The sequence below is a fragment of the Typopeltis vanoorti genome, chromosome 15 (genome assembly GCF_054136105.1).
Source record: "Typopeltis vanoorti isolate ZY-2024b chromosome 15, IOZ_Tvanoo_1.0, whole genome shotgun sequence".
NCBI lineage: Eukaryota > Metazoa > Arthropoda > Arachnida > Uropygi > Thelyphonidae > Typopeltis > Typopeltis vanoorti.
The window spans coordinates 114688163-114707325 of NC_143563.1; the positions used below are offsets into that span (position 1 = coordinate 114688163).

The 19163-nt window shown below is 36.1% G+C and overlaps 1 protein-coding gene across 32 annotated transcripts in view; it reads right to left on the minus strand.

The window, feature by feature from the left end:
• LOC150099090 (uncharacterized) overlaps positions 1–19163 on the minus strand; it is a 479515-nt gene that overhangs the window by 355584 nt on the left and 104768 nt on the right. For 31 of the 32 annotated variants that reach the window (XM_090405399.1, XM_090405406.1, XM_090405404.1 and 28 more), the window contains exon 3: positions 4821–5037. In XM_090405399.1, coding sequence (XP_090261525.1) covers positions 4821–5037 — 217 coding nt within the window. The remainder of the gene's footprint in view (positions 1–4820; positions 5038–19163) is intronic. The other variant, XM_090405381.1, reaches the window with a different exon arrangement.

The following is a 19163-nucleotide window of genomic DNA, read 5'->3' on the forward strand; positions in this document are numbered from 1 at the left end:
CTACCTTGGGCCATTCGCAATATTTTTTTTTGACCACTCTAGCAGAATATTTGGAAAATCACATCCTGGATATAGGATGGGAATTTTGAACAGAGTGAGGAATCAAAACCGCCATTCTTCCAACATGGATAATTTCTCTAACAAAATTATAAATATTTGGATCTGAAGAACAGATACAGTAGTCTACCATGGAAAGGAGTAAAATCAGAGTTGTTATCGTTTGGTATCATTGTAATGCCAAATAACGAGGTTGTGAATGGCTATTAGGAGAATTTTCTACAAGAGCTTAAGGGTCAAAGCTGTATAACTCAGAGGAGACCTCCACATAGCCTTTAAAGGAATGCGGAGAACCGAGCAGGGCTTCTGACCTAATGTCCAATCCTCACCCTCTCGTGGTGCACCGTGTTGGGTATCTACTTTGATACTGAATGAACGAGGATGGGGTGGCAATTTGGGATTTAGCTGACCAAATTGTATTCTTATTGGTTAAACCAAAATAAAAAATGATGGTACAACATGACAAAATTTCATGGCGGCTGGGGTGTTGCGGGGTTAAACAAGGCCCCCGTTGTTTTTGCCAGGGAACCAGGGCGAAGCGAAAAGTCAGCTACTGGAACAAATCTGAAAACAAACCCCAACTCAACATCACCAGAGTTAAAGATCGGTACTATAAACGTAAGAAGACTGAATGGCAAAGAAATGGAGCTAGCTGAGAAATTAGACAAGTACCAGATCGACATAATAGGGGTGACTGAAACAAAAAAGACCAAAACTGGTGAGATCTTTCTGAGCAATAAATACAAAATGTTATATTCAGGCAATGACAATCAAGGAAAAGAAGGAGTAGCCATAGTATTCGACACAAAATACGAAGTTAATCTTCTTGAATGGCATTCAGTCAGTCTCAAGTAGAGTAATGTGGGCAAATATGAGAATGAGGAACTGGACAATGAGACTTATTTGTGCCTATGGTCCCACAGAAGGTTCTACAAAGGTAGAAGTGGAGGAATTTTTTGACGCTTTAGAAAAAGCAACTGACACAATGAAAAAGGAAAAGTTGGTCCTTGTTGGGGATCTAAATAGCAGAGTACGAAATGATTGTGAGATATACAGAAGTATTTTGGGAAAATTAGGAGAAAAGAGCAAAGCTAATAATAATGGCAAATATCTGCTGGATTTCTGCTCAGGACATGGACTGGTTATTACTAACACCATGTTCCAACATAAAAATGTGCACAAATTCATATGGAGAGAAGAAGCTAGGAATAAGAAAAGTCTTATTGACTATGTTATTGTTGATAGTGATGTTTTCTCCCTGGTGCAGGACACCAGAGTGTACAGAGGATTTGAAATTGGAAGTGATCACTATTTGGTCTTGAGCTGGATAAAATTGAATTTCATATTGAAAAGAGTAACATGTAAGAAAGTTTTAAAGCGAATTAAAGTTGAGCAGCTCTCAGATGTGAACTATAGACTAAAATACAGAAAAATTATTGAAAAAAAATAAAAGAGTTTGAAAACAGGAATCAAACCATGGAGATTCAGTGGCAAACTCTGAAGAAAACATTGATTGATTATGCCAGAGAGGCAGGTGGTGAGGTTGTCTGCAAGGATAAAAAAAATCAGAACTCCCTGGTGGACACAGAAAGTTAAAGAGGCAGTGAAGGAAAAGAAGAAAGGATATCAAAAGTTCCTGGCAAATAAGTCAGCTTGTGCTCTTAGAGAATACAGAGACAAATGCAAGAATGCTAAACACTGTAAAACTAGCTAAACAAAAGTCATGGGAGGACTTTGGCAAGAATATAGAAAATAAATATCAAGAAGGCGGCAAAATATTCCAGAGGTTGTTGAAGAAGCTTAGGAATGGAGGAAAGAGTGCTGTAAAAGGAGTTACAGATGATAAAGGTGGCATGAAAACAGGAGAAAAAGATATCCTTGAAGTATGGAGTAATTACTTTGAAAAACTGCTAAATGAAACAAGCAGTGATTACAGCACAGTGATAAAAAACACTGACCAGGCATGCAGTCAGGAATACATATCCATACTTGAAGTAGAAAATGCCATCAAAGGCTTGAAATGTGGAAAGGCAGCAGGAGTAGATGATATTCGACCAGAAATGTAGAAGTATGGTGGTATAAAAGTCTTACAGTGGCTGCACTGCATAGTTCAGAAAGCCTGGACAGAGGGACGAATTCCCGATGATTGGAGTAGAGCTCTCATAGTACCCATATATAAAAAGGGAAATAAAACTGAATGCGAGAATTACAGAGGTATTTCCCTACTAAGTGTTCCTGGCAAGATCTATGCAAGTATACGTGAGAAACGGTTGAGAAGAATTGTGGAAGAACAGCTGGGTGAAGAACAAGCTGGATTCAGGCCAAATAGAGGCTGTCAGGATCAGATTTTTACTTTACAACAAATAGTCGAGAAAGCATGGGAATATAACAAAGATCTGTATTTAAGTTTTGTCGATTTAGAAAAGGCATATGATAAGGTGCCAAGAGAGAAGCTATTCAATACGCTGCAGTTATATGGTGTCAATGGGGCATTATATCAAGCAATACTTAGTCTTTATTTGAGTTGTAAGTCAGCAGTTAGAATTGAAGGAAGTACAGGAACATGGTTTAATGTTAAATCTGGTGTGAGACAAGGATGTACATTATCCCCTCTGTTATTCATTATCTATATGGATCACATTATGAAGGAAAGTGGTATTAAACATGATATTGAAATTGGAGATGTTAATGTCAGCTCTTTGCTTTATGCAGATGATGTTATACTTCTAAATAAATCTGCTACAAGTCTGCAAGATTCTCTGACTAAATTGAATAACTGTTGTAATAGATATGGTATGAAGGTCAGCAATAAAAAGACAAAGACAATGAAAATAGGCAGCATCATTGAAAATGTCAACTGTGTTGTGAATGGAGAATCTGTGGAACAAGTAAAACATTTCAGCTACTTAGGCACAATTTTTACTGAAGATGGTAAATTAAATATGGAAATAGACAACAGAATCAGCAAAGCTATTATGGTGGGAAGTCAATTGAATAAATTCATATGGAATAAGAGAGAAATTAGTCGGAACACCAAATTAGCTGTATACAAGACAGTGTTGAAACCAATTTTAACTTATGGATCTGAGAGTTGTGTCAGAAGTAAAACACTTACCCAAAGACTAGAGACTGCAGATATGAGAGTCCTGAGAAAGATTAGAGGCGTGAACAGATGGCATCAATGGCAATATCATATTAAAAATGAGGATATTGGGAAAGAACTTGACATTGTCAGCATCCAGGAATGCGTTAGCAGAGCTAATCTCAGGTGGTATGGTCACCTAAACAGAATGGGCGAGGAAAATTTGCAAAACAAGTGTTCTCTGCCAGGTTGACAGCAAAATGACCCAGAGGAAGACCAAGATATAGGTGGATTGATACGGTACAAAGTGCCTTAGACGATAGAAATATAAGATCTGATAATGTTGGAGTCTTGACAAGTAACAGACTGATATGGAGGAAAATTGTAGATAGGAAGTTAGTAATGTTGTAATTTTTTCATGTAGTACTATCATATCCTGTACACCCCTTAAGGGTATATGGCAGGAATTTGATGATGATGAGATGAAATGTGGACGAGATTGTGATTTGAATTGGCAAGAGGAGCAGTCACCTCGATAGTGTACCTGGAAGGATAAAGGTAAGGAAAGATTCAGTTACTGTGTGTGTGTCGAGAGGATTGTCAAGTATCTTGGGTGAAGAATGATTTCTTTTAAACAAATACTTATGACAAATATCTCTGCTTCTCTTCCAGCCTGGTCAGTGGAATTCAAAAAACAATCAGTTGGAATTATGAACATTTGAAGATGACCTTGCTGTGAGAGAATCTGGCTTGAATGAAATCTAGTTTCACAGATAAGAAGCTAAAGGGATTAGAATGATTATCAGAATATGGGAAATGGTAGACAAATCTTAAGCCACAGAAGGTCAAAAAAGGGGAGATTCAAGTTTTATACATAATTTACCAAACAGTAATAATAAATGCAGCAGCCATTTACATAGGGAATAATGTCAATGATGGTCACATAAAGCTGTGTGAAAATCTGTACTTAGCCAAAATTCTAAATTGCTTTTAGATCTATACTACAATGGATCAAGCACTCATTTACCCATAACTTTTAGATATAGGAAAAGGGCTAGTTTCCACATCCCTCCACTGCCAAGGTCAAGCACATTTCCATGGCATTCTATATGAAAACAGCAGTTCATAAATACCCAGACTGGTAATCATTTACATGCAACTTGTGTGTTCCATGGTTTTTACCGAGTTGTTGGATTGAAAATTCAAGTTTCTTCTGGATGGGACTGGAGGTCTACTTGCTTGCATGTAAAAAGTAAAGATCAGCTCACAATGAAATTGATTGGGGGGGGGGGGGTTAAAATTTCTAGTCAGCAAGAGAAATGAACTTGTCTTTCTTCTGTAAACCTAGAATTACAGAAGTTAGCATTAGGCTATGCACTTTTCAAATTTTCAATAAAAATATGGGGGGAAAAATTATTGCATTTTAGTTTTCAAAATGGAACAAAAAAACCTAACGAAAAGACAGGAATCATCCATAAATAGATGATTCTATTACTGCATCTATAAACAGCATTTTTAATTTTCTTAAAACTGGATTCAATCCTGGAATATGATTATCAGACTGAAATAACAACAATGAAAAAGTCCTACCAAGATTCCAATCCAATGTGAAAATGTTGCCAAATGAAGTTACTCTTTGATAGCATACACATGATATGGTATACTAGAACTAAATATTTACCTTGTGGGCTATCCTGGAGATGTGAATGGCTACTATGAGATTCTGTTGGTATTGAAACAGATACAGGAACTAAGGCTTGGCTATCTCCACTTGGAGCTGAAACTATTTGTCTTGACTGAGTGGTATCTAAACCAGCAGATGAGGAAAGTGGTATATGTAATGATGCAGGCGCTAAAAGGGATGCTTGAGCTTGGCTACTGGACGACACAGGAACCTGCTAAAAAATAAAAATTAAGTAGTTGTAATACAATTTCCAATTTTCTTATAACAAATAATATATTAATTCAGCATCACACATGCATCTGTTATTTCATACATCAGCAATTCTGTGATTTACAGGGAATTGGGGGGGGGAATAATTAAGGAAAAAAAAACAATCCTTAACAGAAAAAATTTAAGCTTCTTAACATTTTGGAGCTTTTAAGGTAACCTACTAGTACTACTACTACTTCATGCAAAATGCTACTAACAATAAAGAGAATGAATGATTAGAGTAAAGATGGAGTGATAACTGGATCATGCAAAATTTGCAATTTATCCAAGATTTGAAAATTGCACTAGTGACACATTTTCTATTTGCATGACACATTTTCATTTATTAATAAAGTTGCCAGGATTACTCTAGTGGATGTTGAAGATTTCTTTCAAATTGCCTAAATGATAAAACTAAGTCCTCGAACTGGAACAAGTCTTGGTTTCTCCATGACTTATAGTGAATAGACATTCCTACAGTGATGGAATCTTCTGTTCTTCAGTTATGTCAGGTAAGATTTGGTCACCAAGTTTTCACTGAGATGTAGAAACATTGGAAATGTACAAAGATGGGCAACCTAGTAATATCAGGACTTTGGAATGTTGGTTATGGGGAGAGCTTAAAGAAATTTGAAAGTAGAGTTTGGTGGTTAGGGAGAAGAATTGATATGATATTGACATTTAAGTTAGTGAGTTAATGGCTGAACAAAATCAGAGAATCTTACATAACAAACCGTTTCTTTAAAAAAAAAAAATAATAAATAAAATTATTTCAAAGAAAAACGCTATCAATATCAATGGAAAATTTTCAATCAATTATTCTGCATAAATTTTGTCCTTCCTAGAAAAAGAAAGACTAAAATATTATTTTTTTGTTAATTTTTCCTAAATGTTTTAGATGACCTTGTACTTTCTTGTTAAAAAGTGCCACTTTGTGAACATAAATAGATAGCTAAAATAGAGCTGAAAGGCTTCAGTTTGGCATATATAAGATATTAAAATAGAGAATATTATTGGATACAGCCATATTTTAAAGTTACATATAGAAATAAAGAAACAAACAAAAAAGGTTTCAAAAATTTACCAGAGAGTGAGATTATGAGAATATAACCTTCGGAACTGGATATGCCTTGTGCATTACTTCAAAGACAAGTTCTGTCCAGGATCTTGTATGTTCACCTTTTATTGAGCAAACATCTAATATTCTCCATTTTAGTGTAACAGATGGCTTCTTACTAAGATAACACATGCACATCTGATAATGTCATTACCATTTACTTGATTTCTGCCTTGAGAAAAAGTTTGATCTTGTTACTGATCTTAGATAGGTATTTGTTGTAAACAAAATAAAAAACCCAAATGCCTCAGAAATGTAAACTGTGATGAAAATACATTATTCACAATGATAAGAAGAGGCACATTATAACAATGGAGACTAAAAGTAAAAATTATTAAAACAACATGAAAAATTATAAGCTTGTAGACATTGTATGTGTGTGTGTTTATGAAATGAATGAATCAACTGCCAGAACTACACTTTTCCCTCGATATCTGTGGGGAATGCATTCCGTGACCTACTGCAAATAACTGATGTTCCCTTTCTTGGTTAACTCTCAGAAAAGCATTTTTTAGGTGAAAAATGCTATCGATGTGTATGGATTCCAGTCAATGTACACCCAAATGTCAGTGTTCATAAGACCTGTTAAGCATTCTCTCCAAGCTAAGTCCAGACTCATCTACATTAAAAACTTGTTCTGGCACTGTACCCCTTCTCAATTATTTTGCAAAATTCTTCAGTAAAAGCTGCTGCTTTTTGGTCAGCTGAAGCTGCATTGCCAATCACCTTTAAATTGCTTAAAATCTTTTGAACCAACCTTTACTGGCAGTGAAAGTTTATGTAAAACTGTCAGAAGGAGATCCTTCTCCAACTTGTTTGTTCCTTGTAATAATGGATATGAAGAGATTTCACTTTTTCTCTTAAAAGTGTCCAATTGATTGGCAATCTTTTTTTTTATTCTTGTTTTCCATCCATCCATCCATCCACACACACATGCACGCAACCTCTTTCCATTTTACTTAATACATACACAAGAAACAATCTTTGCGCACATACAAAAGAAATGTAGATTTACTTCTCCTTTTTTTATAAAAAAATTGCACTTACTCTCATTAATGCCAAATATTTTTCCAATGACCATGAAATATATCACATCTTTAATCTCATTTAGGGGTGTTAAAGGTCAAAGTTGTATAACTGAGAGGAGACCTCCATATAGCCTATAAAGGAATGCGGAGAACCGACCAGCGCTTCTGACCTAATGTCCAATCCCCACCTTTTCATGGTGCACCCTGTTGGGTGCACCATGAAAAGGTGGGGATTGGGGTGGAGATTACCTGGATACTGAACAAAACAGGATGGGGGCTGGCAATTTGGGATTTAGCCGACCAAATTGTATTCTTATTGGCTTAAATCATTATAGAAAATGATGGTACAACACGACAAAATTTCATGCCAGCTGGGGCATCGCCCGGTTAAACAAGGCCCCTGTTGTTTACGCCAGGGAACCAGGGCGAACAGCAAAGTCAGCTACTGGAACAAATCTGAAAATACACCCCAACTCAACATCACCAGAGTTAAAGATCGATACTATCAACATAAGAAGCTTGAATAGCAAAGAAATGGAGCTAGCTGAAATATTAGATAAGTACCAGATCGACATAATAGGGGTGACTGAAACAAAAAAGACAAAAACGGGTGAGATCTTTCTGAGCAATAAATACAAAATGTTTCCCTGCCAAAAAGACTGTGACATCACCTACACAGGTTCCACCATCAGGTCTTTATGGGCAAGACTACAAGAACACTTCCGTGACTGTAACATCCCTATTCCAGAACATTTAAACACTAAAAAACGCAACATCAAAAAGAAAAATCGTATACAAAACACAGGAAAAACGGAAATAGCTATTCACGCCCTTGAACAAAAACACACCCCGCAGATAGACAAGGCCATCATAATAGACAGACAAGACAATGAAACAATGCTCAGAATATCGGAAACAATAGCTATAAAGTGTGACGCGAACTCCATCAACGTACACAGGCCCTACATAATCTCCGAGGTTTAGAAGCTTCACAACCCCGACCAATAGGAGACAACACAAACACCTCTAAAGCAGAAGCACTCACCCGACGACCACGAATAGTCGAAACGGTCCACACCCCGTCAACCACCTTTCCCCTTCCCCCTCCCTATTTTAAAAAAAATTAACCCTTTCACTTTTTCCCCACCCTATATAAAACTACATGTTTCTATATATTACGAAAAAACCCGGGTTTCTCTAACTTATTCTACCAAACTGCCTACCCCCCACCCCCCGCCACACACACACTGCAGTTTTCGACATCGCAGACTGAGGAAAAGCCACAACACCCAGAAAAAGGTATGTGCAATTTTCTATTCCTTAGGCTACATATACTTTTTAGTACATCTACACTCATAATGCCCTAAGAATCCATGAGTAAATAGCCAATGACATTTAAACAGGGGTACTCCTAAACTGAAGCAAGCAAAACAGCTGTAATTATAATACAAAATGTTATATTCAGGAAATGACAATCAAGGAAAAGAAGGAGTAGCCATAGTATTCAACACAAAATATGAGTCTAATCTTCTTGAATGGCAGGCAGTCTCAAGTAGAGTGATGTGGGCAATTGGACAATGAGATTTATTTGTGCCTATGGAACAGAAAGTTCTACTAAGGTAGAAGTGGAAGAATTTTTTGATACTTTAGAAAAAGCAACTAACACAATGAAAAAGGAAAAGTTGGTTCTTGTTGAGGATCTAAATAGCAGAGCAGGAAAGGATTGTCAGACATACAAAAATATTTTGAGAAAATTTGGAGAAAAGAGCAAAGCTAATAATAATAGAAAACACCTGTTGGATTTCTGCTCAGGACATGGACTGGTTATTACTAACACCATGTTCGAACATAAAAATGTGTACAAATTCACATGGAGAGAAGAGGCAAGGAAAAAGAAAAGTCTCATTGACTATGTTATTGTTGATAGTGATGTTTTCTCCCTGGTGCAGGACACCAGAGTGTACAGAGGATTTGAAATTGGAAGCGATCACTATTTAGTCTTGAGCAGGATAAAATTGAATTTCATATTGAAAAGAATAACATGTAAGAAAGTTTTTAAAGCAAATAAAAGTTGAGCAGCTCTCAGATGTGAACTGTACACTAAAATACACAAAGATTATTGAAGAAAAATGGAAGAGTTTGAGAACAGGTACCAAACCTTGGGGATTCAGTGGCAAGCAATGAAGAAAACCATGATTGATTCAGCCAGAGAGGCATGTGGTGAGGTTGTCTGTAAGGATAGAAAAATCAGAACTCCATGGTGGACACAGGAAGTTAAAGAGGCAGTGAAGGAAAAGAAGAAAGCATATCAAGAGTTCCTGGCAAATAAGTCAGCTTGTGCTCTTAAAGAATACAGAGACAAATGTAAGAAAGCTAAACAAAAGTCATTGGAGGACTTTGGCAAGAACATAGAAAATAAATATCAAGAAGGTGGTCAGATATTTTGGAGGTTGTTAAAGAAGCTTAGAAATGGGGGAAAGAATGCTGTAAAAGGAATTAGAGATGATAAAGGTGACATGAAAACATGAGCAAAACATATCCTTGAAGTATGGAGTATCATCATCATCATCATCAAATTCCTGCCATGTACCCTCAAGGGGTGTACAGGATATGACAGTACTACATGAAAAAATTACATAATTACTAACTTCCTATCTACAATTTTCCTCCAAATCAGTCTGTTACTTGTCAAGACTCCAACATTATCAGATCATATATTTCTATCTTCTAAGGCACTTTGTAGCGTATCAATCCACCTATATCTTGGTCTTCCTCTGGGTCGTTTTCCTGCCAACCTGGCAGAGAACACTTGTTTTGCTAATCTTTCCTCTCCCATTCTATTTAAATGACAATACCACCTGAGATTAGCTCTCCTAATGCATTCCTGGATGCTGACAATGTCAAGTTCTTTCCCAATATCCTCATTTTTAATATGATATTGCCACTGATGCCATCTGTTCATGCCTCTAATCTTTCTCAGGACTCTCATATCTCAGTCAAGTGTTTTACTTCTGACCCAGCTCTCAGATCTATAAGTTAAATCTGGTTTGAACACTGTCTTGTATACAGCTAATTTAGTGTTCCAACTAATTTCTCTCTTATTCCATATGAATTTATTCAATTGACTTCCCACCATAATAGCTTTGCTGATTCTGTTGTCTATTTCTCTATTTAATTTACCATCTTCAGTAAAAATCGTGCCTAAGTAGATGAAATGTTTTACTTGTTCCACAGGTTCTCCATTCACAACACAGTTGACATTTTCAATGATTCTGCCTATTTTCATTATCTTTGTCTTTTTATTGCTGACCTTCATACCATATCTATTACAACAGCAATTGAATTTAGTCAGAGAATCTTGCACACTTGTAGCAGATTTATTTAGAAGTATAACATCATCCGCATAAAGCAAAGAGCTGACATTAACATCTCCAATTTTGATATCAGGTTTAATACCACTTTCCTTCATAATGTGATCCATATAGATAATGAATAACACAGGGGATAATGTACATACTTGTCTCACACCAGATTTAACATTAAACCATGTTCCTGTACTTCCTTCAATTCTAACTGCTGACTTACAACTTAAATAAAGACGAAGTACTGCTTGATATAATGCCCCATTGACACCATATAACTGCAGCGTATTGAATAGCTTCTTTCTTGGCAGCTTGTCATATGCCTTTTCCAAATCGACAAAACTTAAATACAGATCTTTGTTATATTCCCATGCTTTCTCGACTATTTGTTCATAAAGTGAAGATCTGATCCTGACAGCCTCTATTTGGCCTGAATCCAGCGTGTTCTTCACCAAGCTTTTCTTCCACAATTCTTCCCAACCGTTTCTCAAGTATACTTACATAGATCTTGCCAGGAACACTCAGTAGGGAAATACCTCTGTAATTCTCACATTCAGTTTTATTTCCCTTTTTATATATGAGTACTATGAGAGCTCTACTCCAATCATCGGGAATTCGTCCCTCTGTCCAGGCTTTCTGAACTATGCAGTGCAGCCACTGTAAGACTTTTATACCACCATACTTCTGCATTTCTGGTCGAATATCATCTACTCCTGCTGCCTTTCCACATTTCAAGCCTTTGATGGCTTTTTCTACTTCAAGTATGGATATGTATTCCTGACTGCATGCCTGGTCAGTGTTTTTTTATTACTGTGCTGTAATCACTGCTTGTTTCATTTAGCAGTTTTTCAAAGTAATTACTCCATACTTCAAGGATATCTTTTTTTCTCCTGTTTTCATGCCACCTTTATCATCTGTAACTCCTTTTACAGCACTCTTTCCTCCATTCCTAAGCTTCTTCAACAACCTCCAGAATATTTTGCCACCTTCTTGATATTTATTTTCTATATTCTTGCCAAAGTCCTCCCATGACTTTTGTTTAGCTAGTTTTACACACTGTTTAGCATTCTTGCATTTGTCTCTGTATTCTGCAAGAGTAAAAGCTGACTTATTTGCCAGGAACTTTTGATATGCTTTCTTCTTTTCCTTCACTGCCTCTTTAACTTCCTGTGTCCAACAGGGAGTTCTGATTTTTTTATCCTTGCACACAACCTCACCACATGCCTTTCTGGCAGAATCAATCAATGTTTTCTTCAGAGTTTGCCACTGAATCTCCAAGGTTTGATTCCTGTTCTCAAACTCTTTCATTTTCTTTTCAATAATTTTTCTGTATTTTAGTCTACAGTTCACATCTGAGAGCTGCTCAACTTTTATTCGCTTTAAAACTTTCTTACATGTTATTCTTTTCAATATGAAATTCAATTTTATCCTGCTCAAGACTAAATATTGATCACTTCCAATTTCAAATCCTCTGTACACTCTGGTGTCCTGCACCAGGGAGAAAACATCACTATCAACAATAACATAGTCAATGAGACTTTTCTGATTCCTTGCCTCTTCTCTCCATGTGTATTTGTGCACATTTTTATGTTGGAACATGGTGTTAGTAATAACCAGTCCATGTCCTGAGCAGAAATCCAACAGATATTTGCCATTATTATTAGCTTTGCTCTTTTCTCCAAATTTTCCCAAAATATTTTTGTATGTCTCACAATCATTTCCTACTCTGCTATTTAGATCCCCAAAAAGGACCAACTTTTCATTTTTCATTGTGTCAGTTGCTTTTTCTAAAGCGTCAAAAATTTCCTCCACTTCTACCTCAGTAGAACCTTTTGTGGGACCATAGGCACAAATAAGTCTCATTGTACAGTTCTCCATTCTCATATTTGCCCACATTACTCTACTTGAGACTGACTGCCATTCAAGAAGATTAGCCTCGTATTTTGTGTTGAATACTATGGCTACTCCTTCTTTTCCTTGATTGTCATTGCCTGAATATAACATTCTGTATTTATTGCTCAGAAAGATCTCACCAGTTTTGGTCTTTTTTGTTTCAGTCACCCCTATTATGTCGATCTGGTACTCATCGAATCCCTCAGCTAGCTCCATTTTTTTGCCATTCAGGCTTCTTACGTTGATAGTACCGAACTCTGGTGATGTTGAGTTGGGGTTTGTTTTCAGATTTGTTCCAGTAGCTGACTTTTCACTGTTTGTCCTGGTTCTCTGGCGAAAACAACGGGGGCCTTGTTTAACCGGGCGACGCCCCAGCCGGCATGAAATTTTGTCATCTTTTACCATCATTACAGCACACCAAGTATGGAGTAATTATATGACAGAGAAAATTGAAGTTTTAGATGAAATTATCATCATTATCAAATTCCTGACATGTACCATCAAGGAGTGTACAGGATATGATAGTACTACATGAGATAATACTACATGAGAATGGGGAACTGGACAATGAGACTTATTTGTGCCTATGGTCCCACAGAAGGTTCTACTAAGATAGAAGTGGAAGAATTTTTTGACGCTTTAGAAAAAGCAACTGACACAATGAAAAATGAAAAGTTGGTCCTTGTTGGGGATCTAAATACCAGAGTAGGAAATGATTGTGAGACATACAAAAATATTTGGGGAAAATTTGGAGAAAAGAGCAAAGCTAATAATAATGGCAAATATCTGTTGGATTTCTGCCCAGAACATGGACTGGTTATTACTAACAGCATGTTCCAACATATGATAGTACTCTCTGTCACACCAAGTATGGAGTAATTATTTTGAAAAATTGCTAAATGAAACAAGCAGTGATAGCACAGTGGTAAAAAGCACTCAAGAGGCATACAGTCAAGAATACATATCCATACTTGAAGTAAAAAAAAAGCCATCAAATGCTTGAAATGTGGAATGTGGAAAGGCAGCAGGAGTAGATGATATTCGACCAGAAATGCTGAAGTATGGTGGTATAAAAGTCTTACAGTGGCTGCACTGTATAGTTTAGAAAGTCTGGACAGAGGAACGAATTCCCGATGATTGGAGTAGAGCTCTAATAGTACCCATATATAAAAAGGGAAATAAAACTGAATGTCAGAATTACAGAGGTATTTCCCTAATGAGTGTTCCTGGCAAGATCTATGCAAGTATATTTGAGAAACGGTGGAGAAGAATTGTGAAAGAAAAGCTTGGTGAAGAAGCTGGATTCAGGCCAAATACAGGCTGTCAGGATCAGATCTTCACTTTACTACAAATAGTCTAGAAAGCATGGGAATATTACAGAGATCTGTATTTAAGTTTTGTCTATTTGGAAAAGGGATATGAGAAAATGCCAAGAGAAAAGCTATTTAATACGCTACAGTTATATGGTGTCAATGGGGCATTATATCAAGCAGCACTTAATCTTTATTTGAGTTGTAAGTCAGCAGTTAGAATTGAAGGAAGTACAGGAACATGGTTTAATGTTAAATGTGGTGTGGGACAAGGATGTACATTATCCCCTCTGTTATTCATTATCTATATGGATCACATTATGAAGGAAAGTGGTATTAAATATGATATCAGAATTGGAGATGTTAATGTCAGCTCTTTGCTTTATGTGGATGGTGTTATACTTCTAAATAAATCCGCTTCAAGTCTGCAAGATTCCCTGACTAAATTGAATAACTGTTGTAATAGATATGGTATGAAGGTCAGCATTAAAAAGACAAAGACAACAGGTAGAATTGTTGAAAATGTCAACTGTGCTGTGAACAGGGAACCTGTGGAACAAGTAAAACATTTCAGCTACTTAGGCACAATTTTTACTGAAGATGGTAAATTAAATATGGAAATAGACAACAGAATCAACAAAGCTGATATGGTAGAAAGTGAATTGAATAAATTCATATAGAATAAGAGAGAAATTAGTCGGAACACCAAATTAGCTGCATATAAGACAGTGTTCAAACCAGTTTTAACTTATGGATCTCAGAGCTGGGTAAAAACGCTTGACCGAAGACTAGAGACCGCAGATATGAGAGTCCCAAGAAAGATTAGAGGTGTGAACAGATGGCATCAATGGCAATATCATATTAAAAACAAGGATATTAGAAAAGAACTTGACATTGTCAGCATTCAGGAATGTTAGCAGAGCTAATCTCAGGTGGTATGGTCACTTAAACAGAATGGGCAAAGAAAGATTACCAAAACAAGTGTTCTCTGCCAGGTTGGCAGCAAAACGACCCAGAGGAAGACCAAGATATAGGTGGATTGATACGGTACATAGTGCCTTAGACGATAGAAATATAAGATCTGATAATGTTGGAGTCTTGACAAGTAACAGACTGATTTGGAGGAAAATTGTAGATAGGAAGTTAGTAATGACGTAAATTTTTCATGTAGTACTATCATATCCTGTACACTCCTTGGGTTTAAAATAAGGTTTAAAAAAAAAAAAAAAGATGCCTCATGAATGTCTCCGTAATAATTTCACAACCACGACGTACAAGTGACAAAAAAATTCAACTAGACTAGTGTGATGGGGCTTTACTGACAATGACACAAATACATATATAGACTTGCAAGCATGCACACAGGAAATACACTAGTTGTATGACTCATGCAAGCAAGATCCCAAGCAGGCCCGCAGGACTACATCCCAGGAAATAATTTAAATTGCATAGTGATAGCCTTCATAAATCAAGGCTCAATGATAAAAGAAAAGTTTGCATTATGTAACACATAAAAAGAGCCAATGGAATCCTCGATCACTTCCAAGAAAAGAGGCATATTATTAAACATGGAAAAATTATTGGTGATTTTCAATGAAGACATGAATCCAAGATGTTGCATGTTATGATTTACGAGGGGAAGTGGGGGGTGAACTGCAGTAGTGAGGATGGTACATACAGTATTATATATTCATAATGAATAAGTAATACTTGTATTAGTTTTCTTACAATTGCTTTTGATTTTATATTTATTTACTCAAAAGGATACTGAAACACTTTATTTTCTCTGAGTTTTATTTTCTTCAGCAAAATCTGCTGGAACTTTATCCTTTGAAACGAAAATATATATCAAAAATGCATTGTATTTAAGTGCCATTCAGCTTATGCAGATTTTCAACTTGAGTGGAAGCCTTCAGAATGAAATAACTGCACGGATTATTTAAATTAAGGGGATATTAAATCCCATTGTTTCAAAACCGAATAAGAAACTCAAAGATCAGAACAATGTGGGATTTAATATCCCCTTAATTTAAATAATGTTACATTGTCAAAATGAAGCCTATTGGCTCTTTAAGTAACAAATCAAGGACTTATTGTAATTGCAAAGGTATTTATTAAAAAAAGGTATATGGTTTTCTACATTAAGTCTTGTTAATTATTTATTCATAATTCTAATTGAAATCACAGAATGCTAATAGTTTCTGTACTTGGTCTGTTTTGTAAATCAGAACTGTACACTTATAATAATGTATAATGCCAGCTGCAATACTTAGAGCTACAGTTTGTCTCTCCCATTTCCAAGAATTATGCATTGCAAAATAAAACATAGTTATGAGACAATATTATGTATTAGCTATGCTCTCTGTGAGACATGAAATAAAGCAATATCAATTATTAATGACATCCTTATATTTTTTTAAGTTCAGTTGACAAAAGTTAGGGGAAAATGAAGTCATGCAGATTGTTTTGAAAAAAATAAATAAAAACGAACACTGTAAACAAATTCTGTTCTGAAATGGTCATGACCAATAAGAAGAAAATACCGCATGTTCTTACGTTATTACTTGGTAGTTTCTTGGAGTATAAAAAAAAATCTCTGCACATTTGTAAAGAAACATACTTTTCATCTAATATGTGGCATTTTTGAAGTACCTATACTACTTTACTACACTACAATAAAAAATGTAACATACATACTCCTCAAATGATTTACATTTTCAATTCTGGATTTAGAGAAAGATGTTGGAAGTTTTTTCCCACTTGGTTAGACTATAATAAATTTAGTTTAATCCTTTATCCAAGTGCAAGCAAACAAAGTTTGCGCCTGAAGTATCTTCAGGATGAGGCAACTCATGGTAAAGGTGGACCAAGCTCTCGTCACTCCTTGTCTTAGTATCTCCCATAATGCAAAGCACATCTCCTTGCATTGATGTATCTATATATATCAATGTATCTATATACGCTCATCATACATCTGCCCAATGGTACCCTTTCTTTCTTGGTTTACAGAAAACCCACCCACACAAGTATGAGTGTGGTCTGAAACGTTCTCTGCCTAACAATGAAAACACAAATTTATAATTTCAAAATTATTTTTATTTTACAACATAATTTCCCTTAAGATAATACATTTATTCCAGCGATGCTCCAGAGCCATTATCCCATCCCTGTAGTGGTTCTCAGTAAAATCTGCAAAATACCCCCTCTATAGCTGCAATTACCTCTTGATTTGAAGAAAAGAGGTGACCAGCGAGGAATAGTTTTAGTTTTGGGGAAGAGACAGAAGTCAGAGGGAGCCAAATCTGGGGAATAGAGTGGATGTTCCAATAATTCATAGTGCAGATCCCCTAATTTTTTGGGAAGAGACAGAAGTCAGAGGGAGCCAAATCTGGGAAATAGAGTGGATGTTCCATAGTGCAGATCCCTTAATTTTCCCATTGCCAAAAACACCTTTGTGGGCAGGTGCATTGTCCTCATGAAAGATGATTTTTTTTCTTCTGCAAACTGGGTCTTTTCTCACAAATATTTTCATCGTCTGGTTAAAAGATCAGAATAATATTCCCTGGTTATTGTTTTACCCTTTTCAAGATAATTAATAAACAAAATGCCTTTAGCATACCAAAACACCAATGCCATGACATTTCCTGCTGATGGAACAGACTTTGTCTTCTTTAGCACTGAACAACCGGTTTCTGTTGTTAGATTGTGAAAGAATAGAAAATTATGTATTCCTATCTTATCACAGTCTAACATGCTTTTCCAAACAAAAGAATGAGATAAATACAATAAATTACCTCTAAGCATAGAATAAGTATTATGTATATATAAATCAAGTGTGTTCTGTTATGAAAAGGTTAAATAAGTATGTATTTTGTGCCATTCACAAATGTGGTTAATTTAATATTGAAAGTGTAAAACATTAACAGAGCATTATAAAATATGTATAAAAGAATTATAAAATGTAAGCACAAATTCAACAGTTGGGGGGGGGGGGGGGGAGTCAAGTCCAAAGGTTACGGAGCTGTAACGTGAGAGGGCGGCTCGCCCAAGTAAACAGCGTGACATCAGCGTACGTGCAATAGCAGGGGAGAGATATGGACGCCGTGACGTAGCAGCACGTGTGAGTTGGCTGGACATCGAAAAGGGCGAGAATCGCCGAGAAGGAAAGAGAAAATACAAGGGTCATGTGACCCTGTAACAAAGGCTTTTCCCCCCTGGATCTCCTGTGTGTTCATCTTTCGTGGTGGCGTAGGGTGCGAGTGCCCTCGATGTCAGACGGTGCCCAGTATCAGAGAAATCCTGATAGGCAGCTACGGTCTTGGCGGCTGTATTCTCTGCAAAAAAGAAACAAGTCTGGCTGTCCACAGAAGGCCAGTTTCCTGTGAACCTATGAAGCACTAAAGAACCGAAAGGGGAAGATAAGTAAACTTCGTTTGTGTTTAACAGAATATGTACCATGTTAACATGTTATGGAAAAGGAACATTAATGATATAGGATAAGATTGTATTGCTATCAGTTTAGAGGGATATTGAATTTAATCTTACTATCTGTCGTTGTGTTTAAGTTCGCTTTTATATTGAATGAGATTAAGGATATGTTAGAGTAAAGAATTGGTAAAATATAAAGAGATTGTGAAAGATATGAACGTTATCTTGTGTAGTCTGACAGAGCTACGGAGTTTTAGATTGAACGTGATGATAGTACATGACTAATGCTTTAGCGGAGGTTAATATAATTCTTACTTTAGGAAGCTACTGTATAATATTTTATAAGTGTATTAATAGTGTTTGAATTTTATATATCTTGTCTGAAAATCCCTTAAGATGGGATTTAATTTAGTGTTATTACGTGTATCAACCTTTGAGTATAATAAACCTTGCTTTTGATTCTATCAAAGACTTTCTGTGATTTCTGGAATCCGATGCACAGCTTATAAAATATTAATGCGAACCTATGCGGGATATTAAAAGGGATATTTGAAAAGGGTATATTTTGGCCACGTCTGCAGAGTTGATAGGTATCATTAAGTACTGTCCCGAGATTACCTCTTGGTTGTTAATGGTTAATAATCTAATAACGCTAAGTGGCGCAGCGAAACAAATAAATTTCTTGGCGTTTTACGAGGTAAATCTTAGACACTCTGATACTGCTTCTATCTCGAGGAAATTCCATTGTCCCTCAGAGGTACCACATGTTATCCGATAGTGTATTACGGAGATAAAGCAACAAAGGTTTAAAATAAGTGTGAATAAGAAGAAGAGACACAACATATATATGGCGGTAGGATATTGATAGAATACGGTTAATATAGAAGAAGGTTTAGGTTAGAAAAGATTGAATAAAATACAACCATTGTACAATAAAAAACTAGAATTGGATA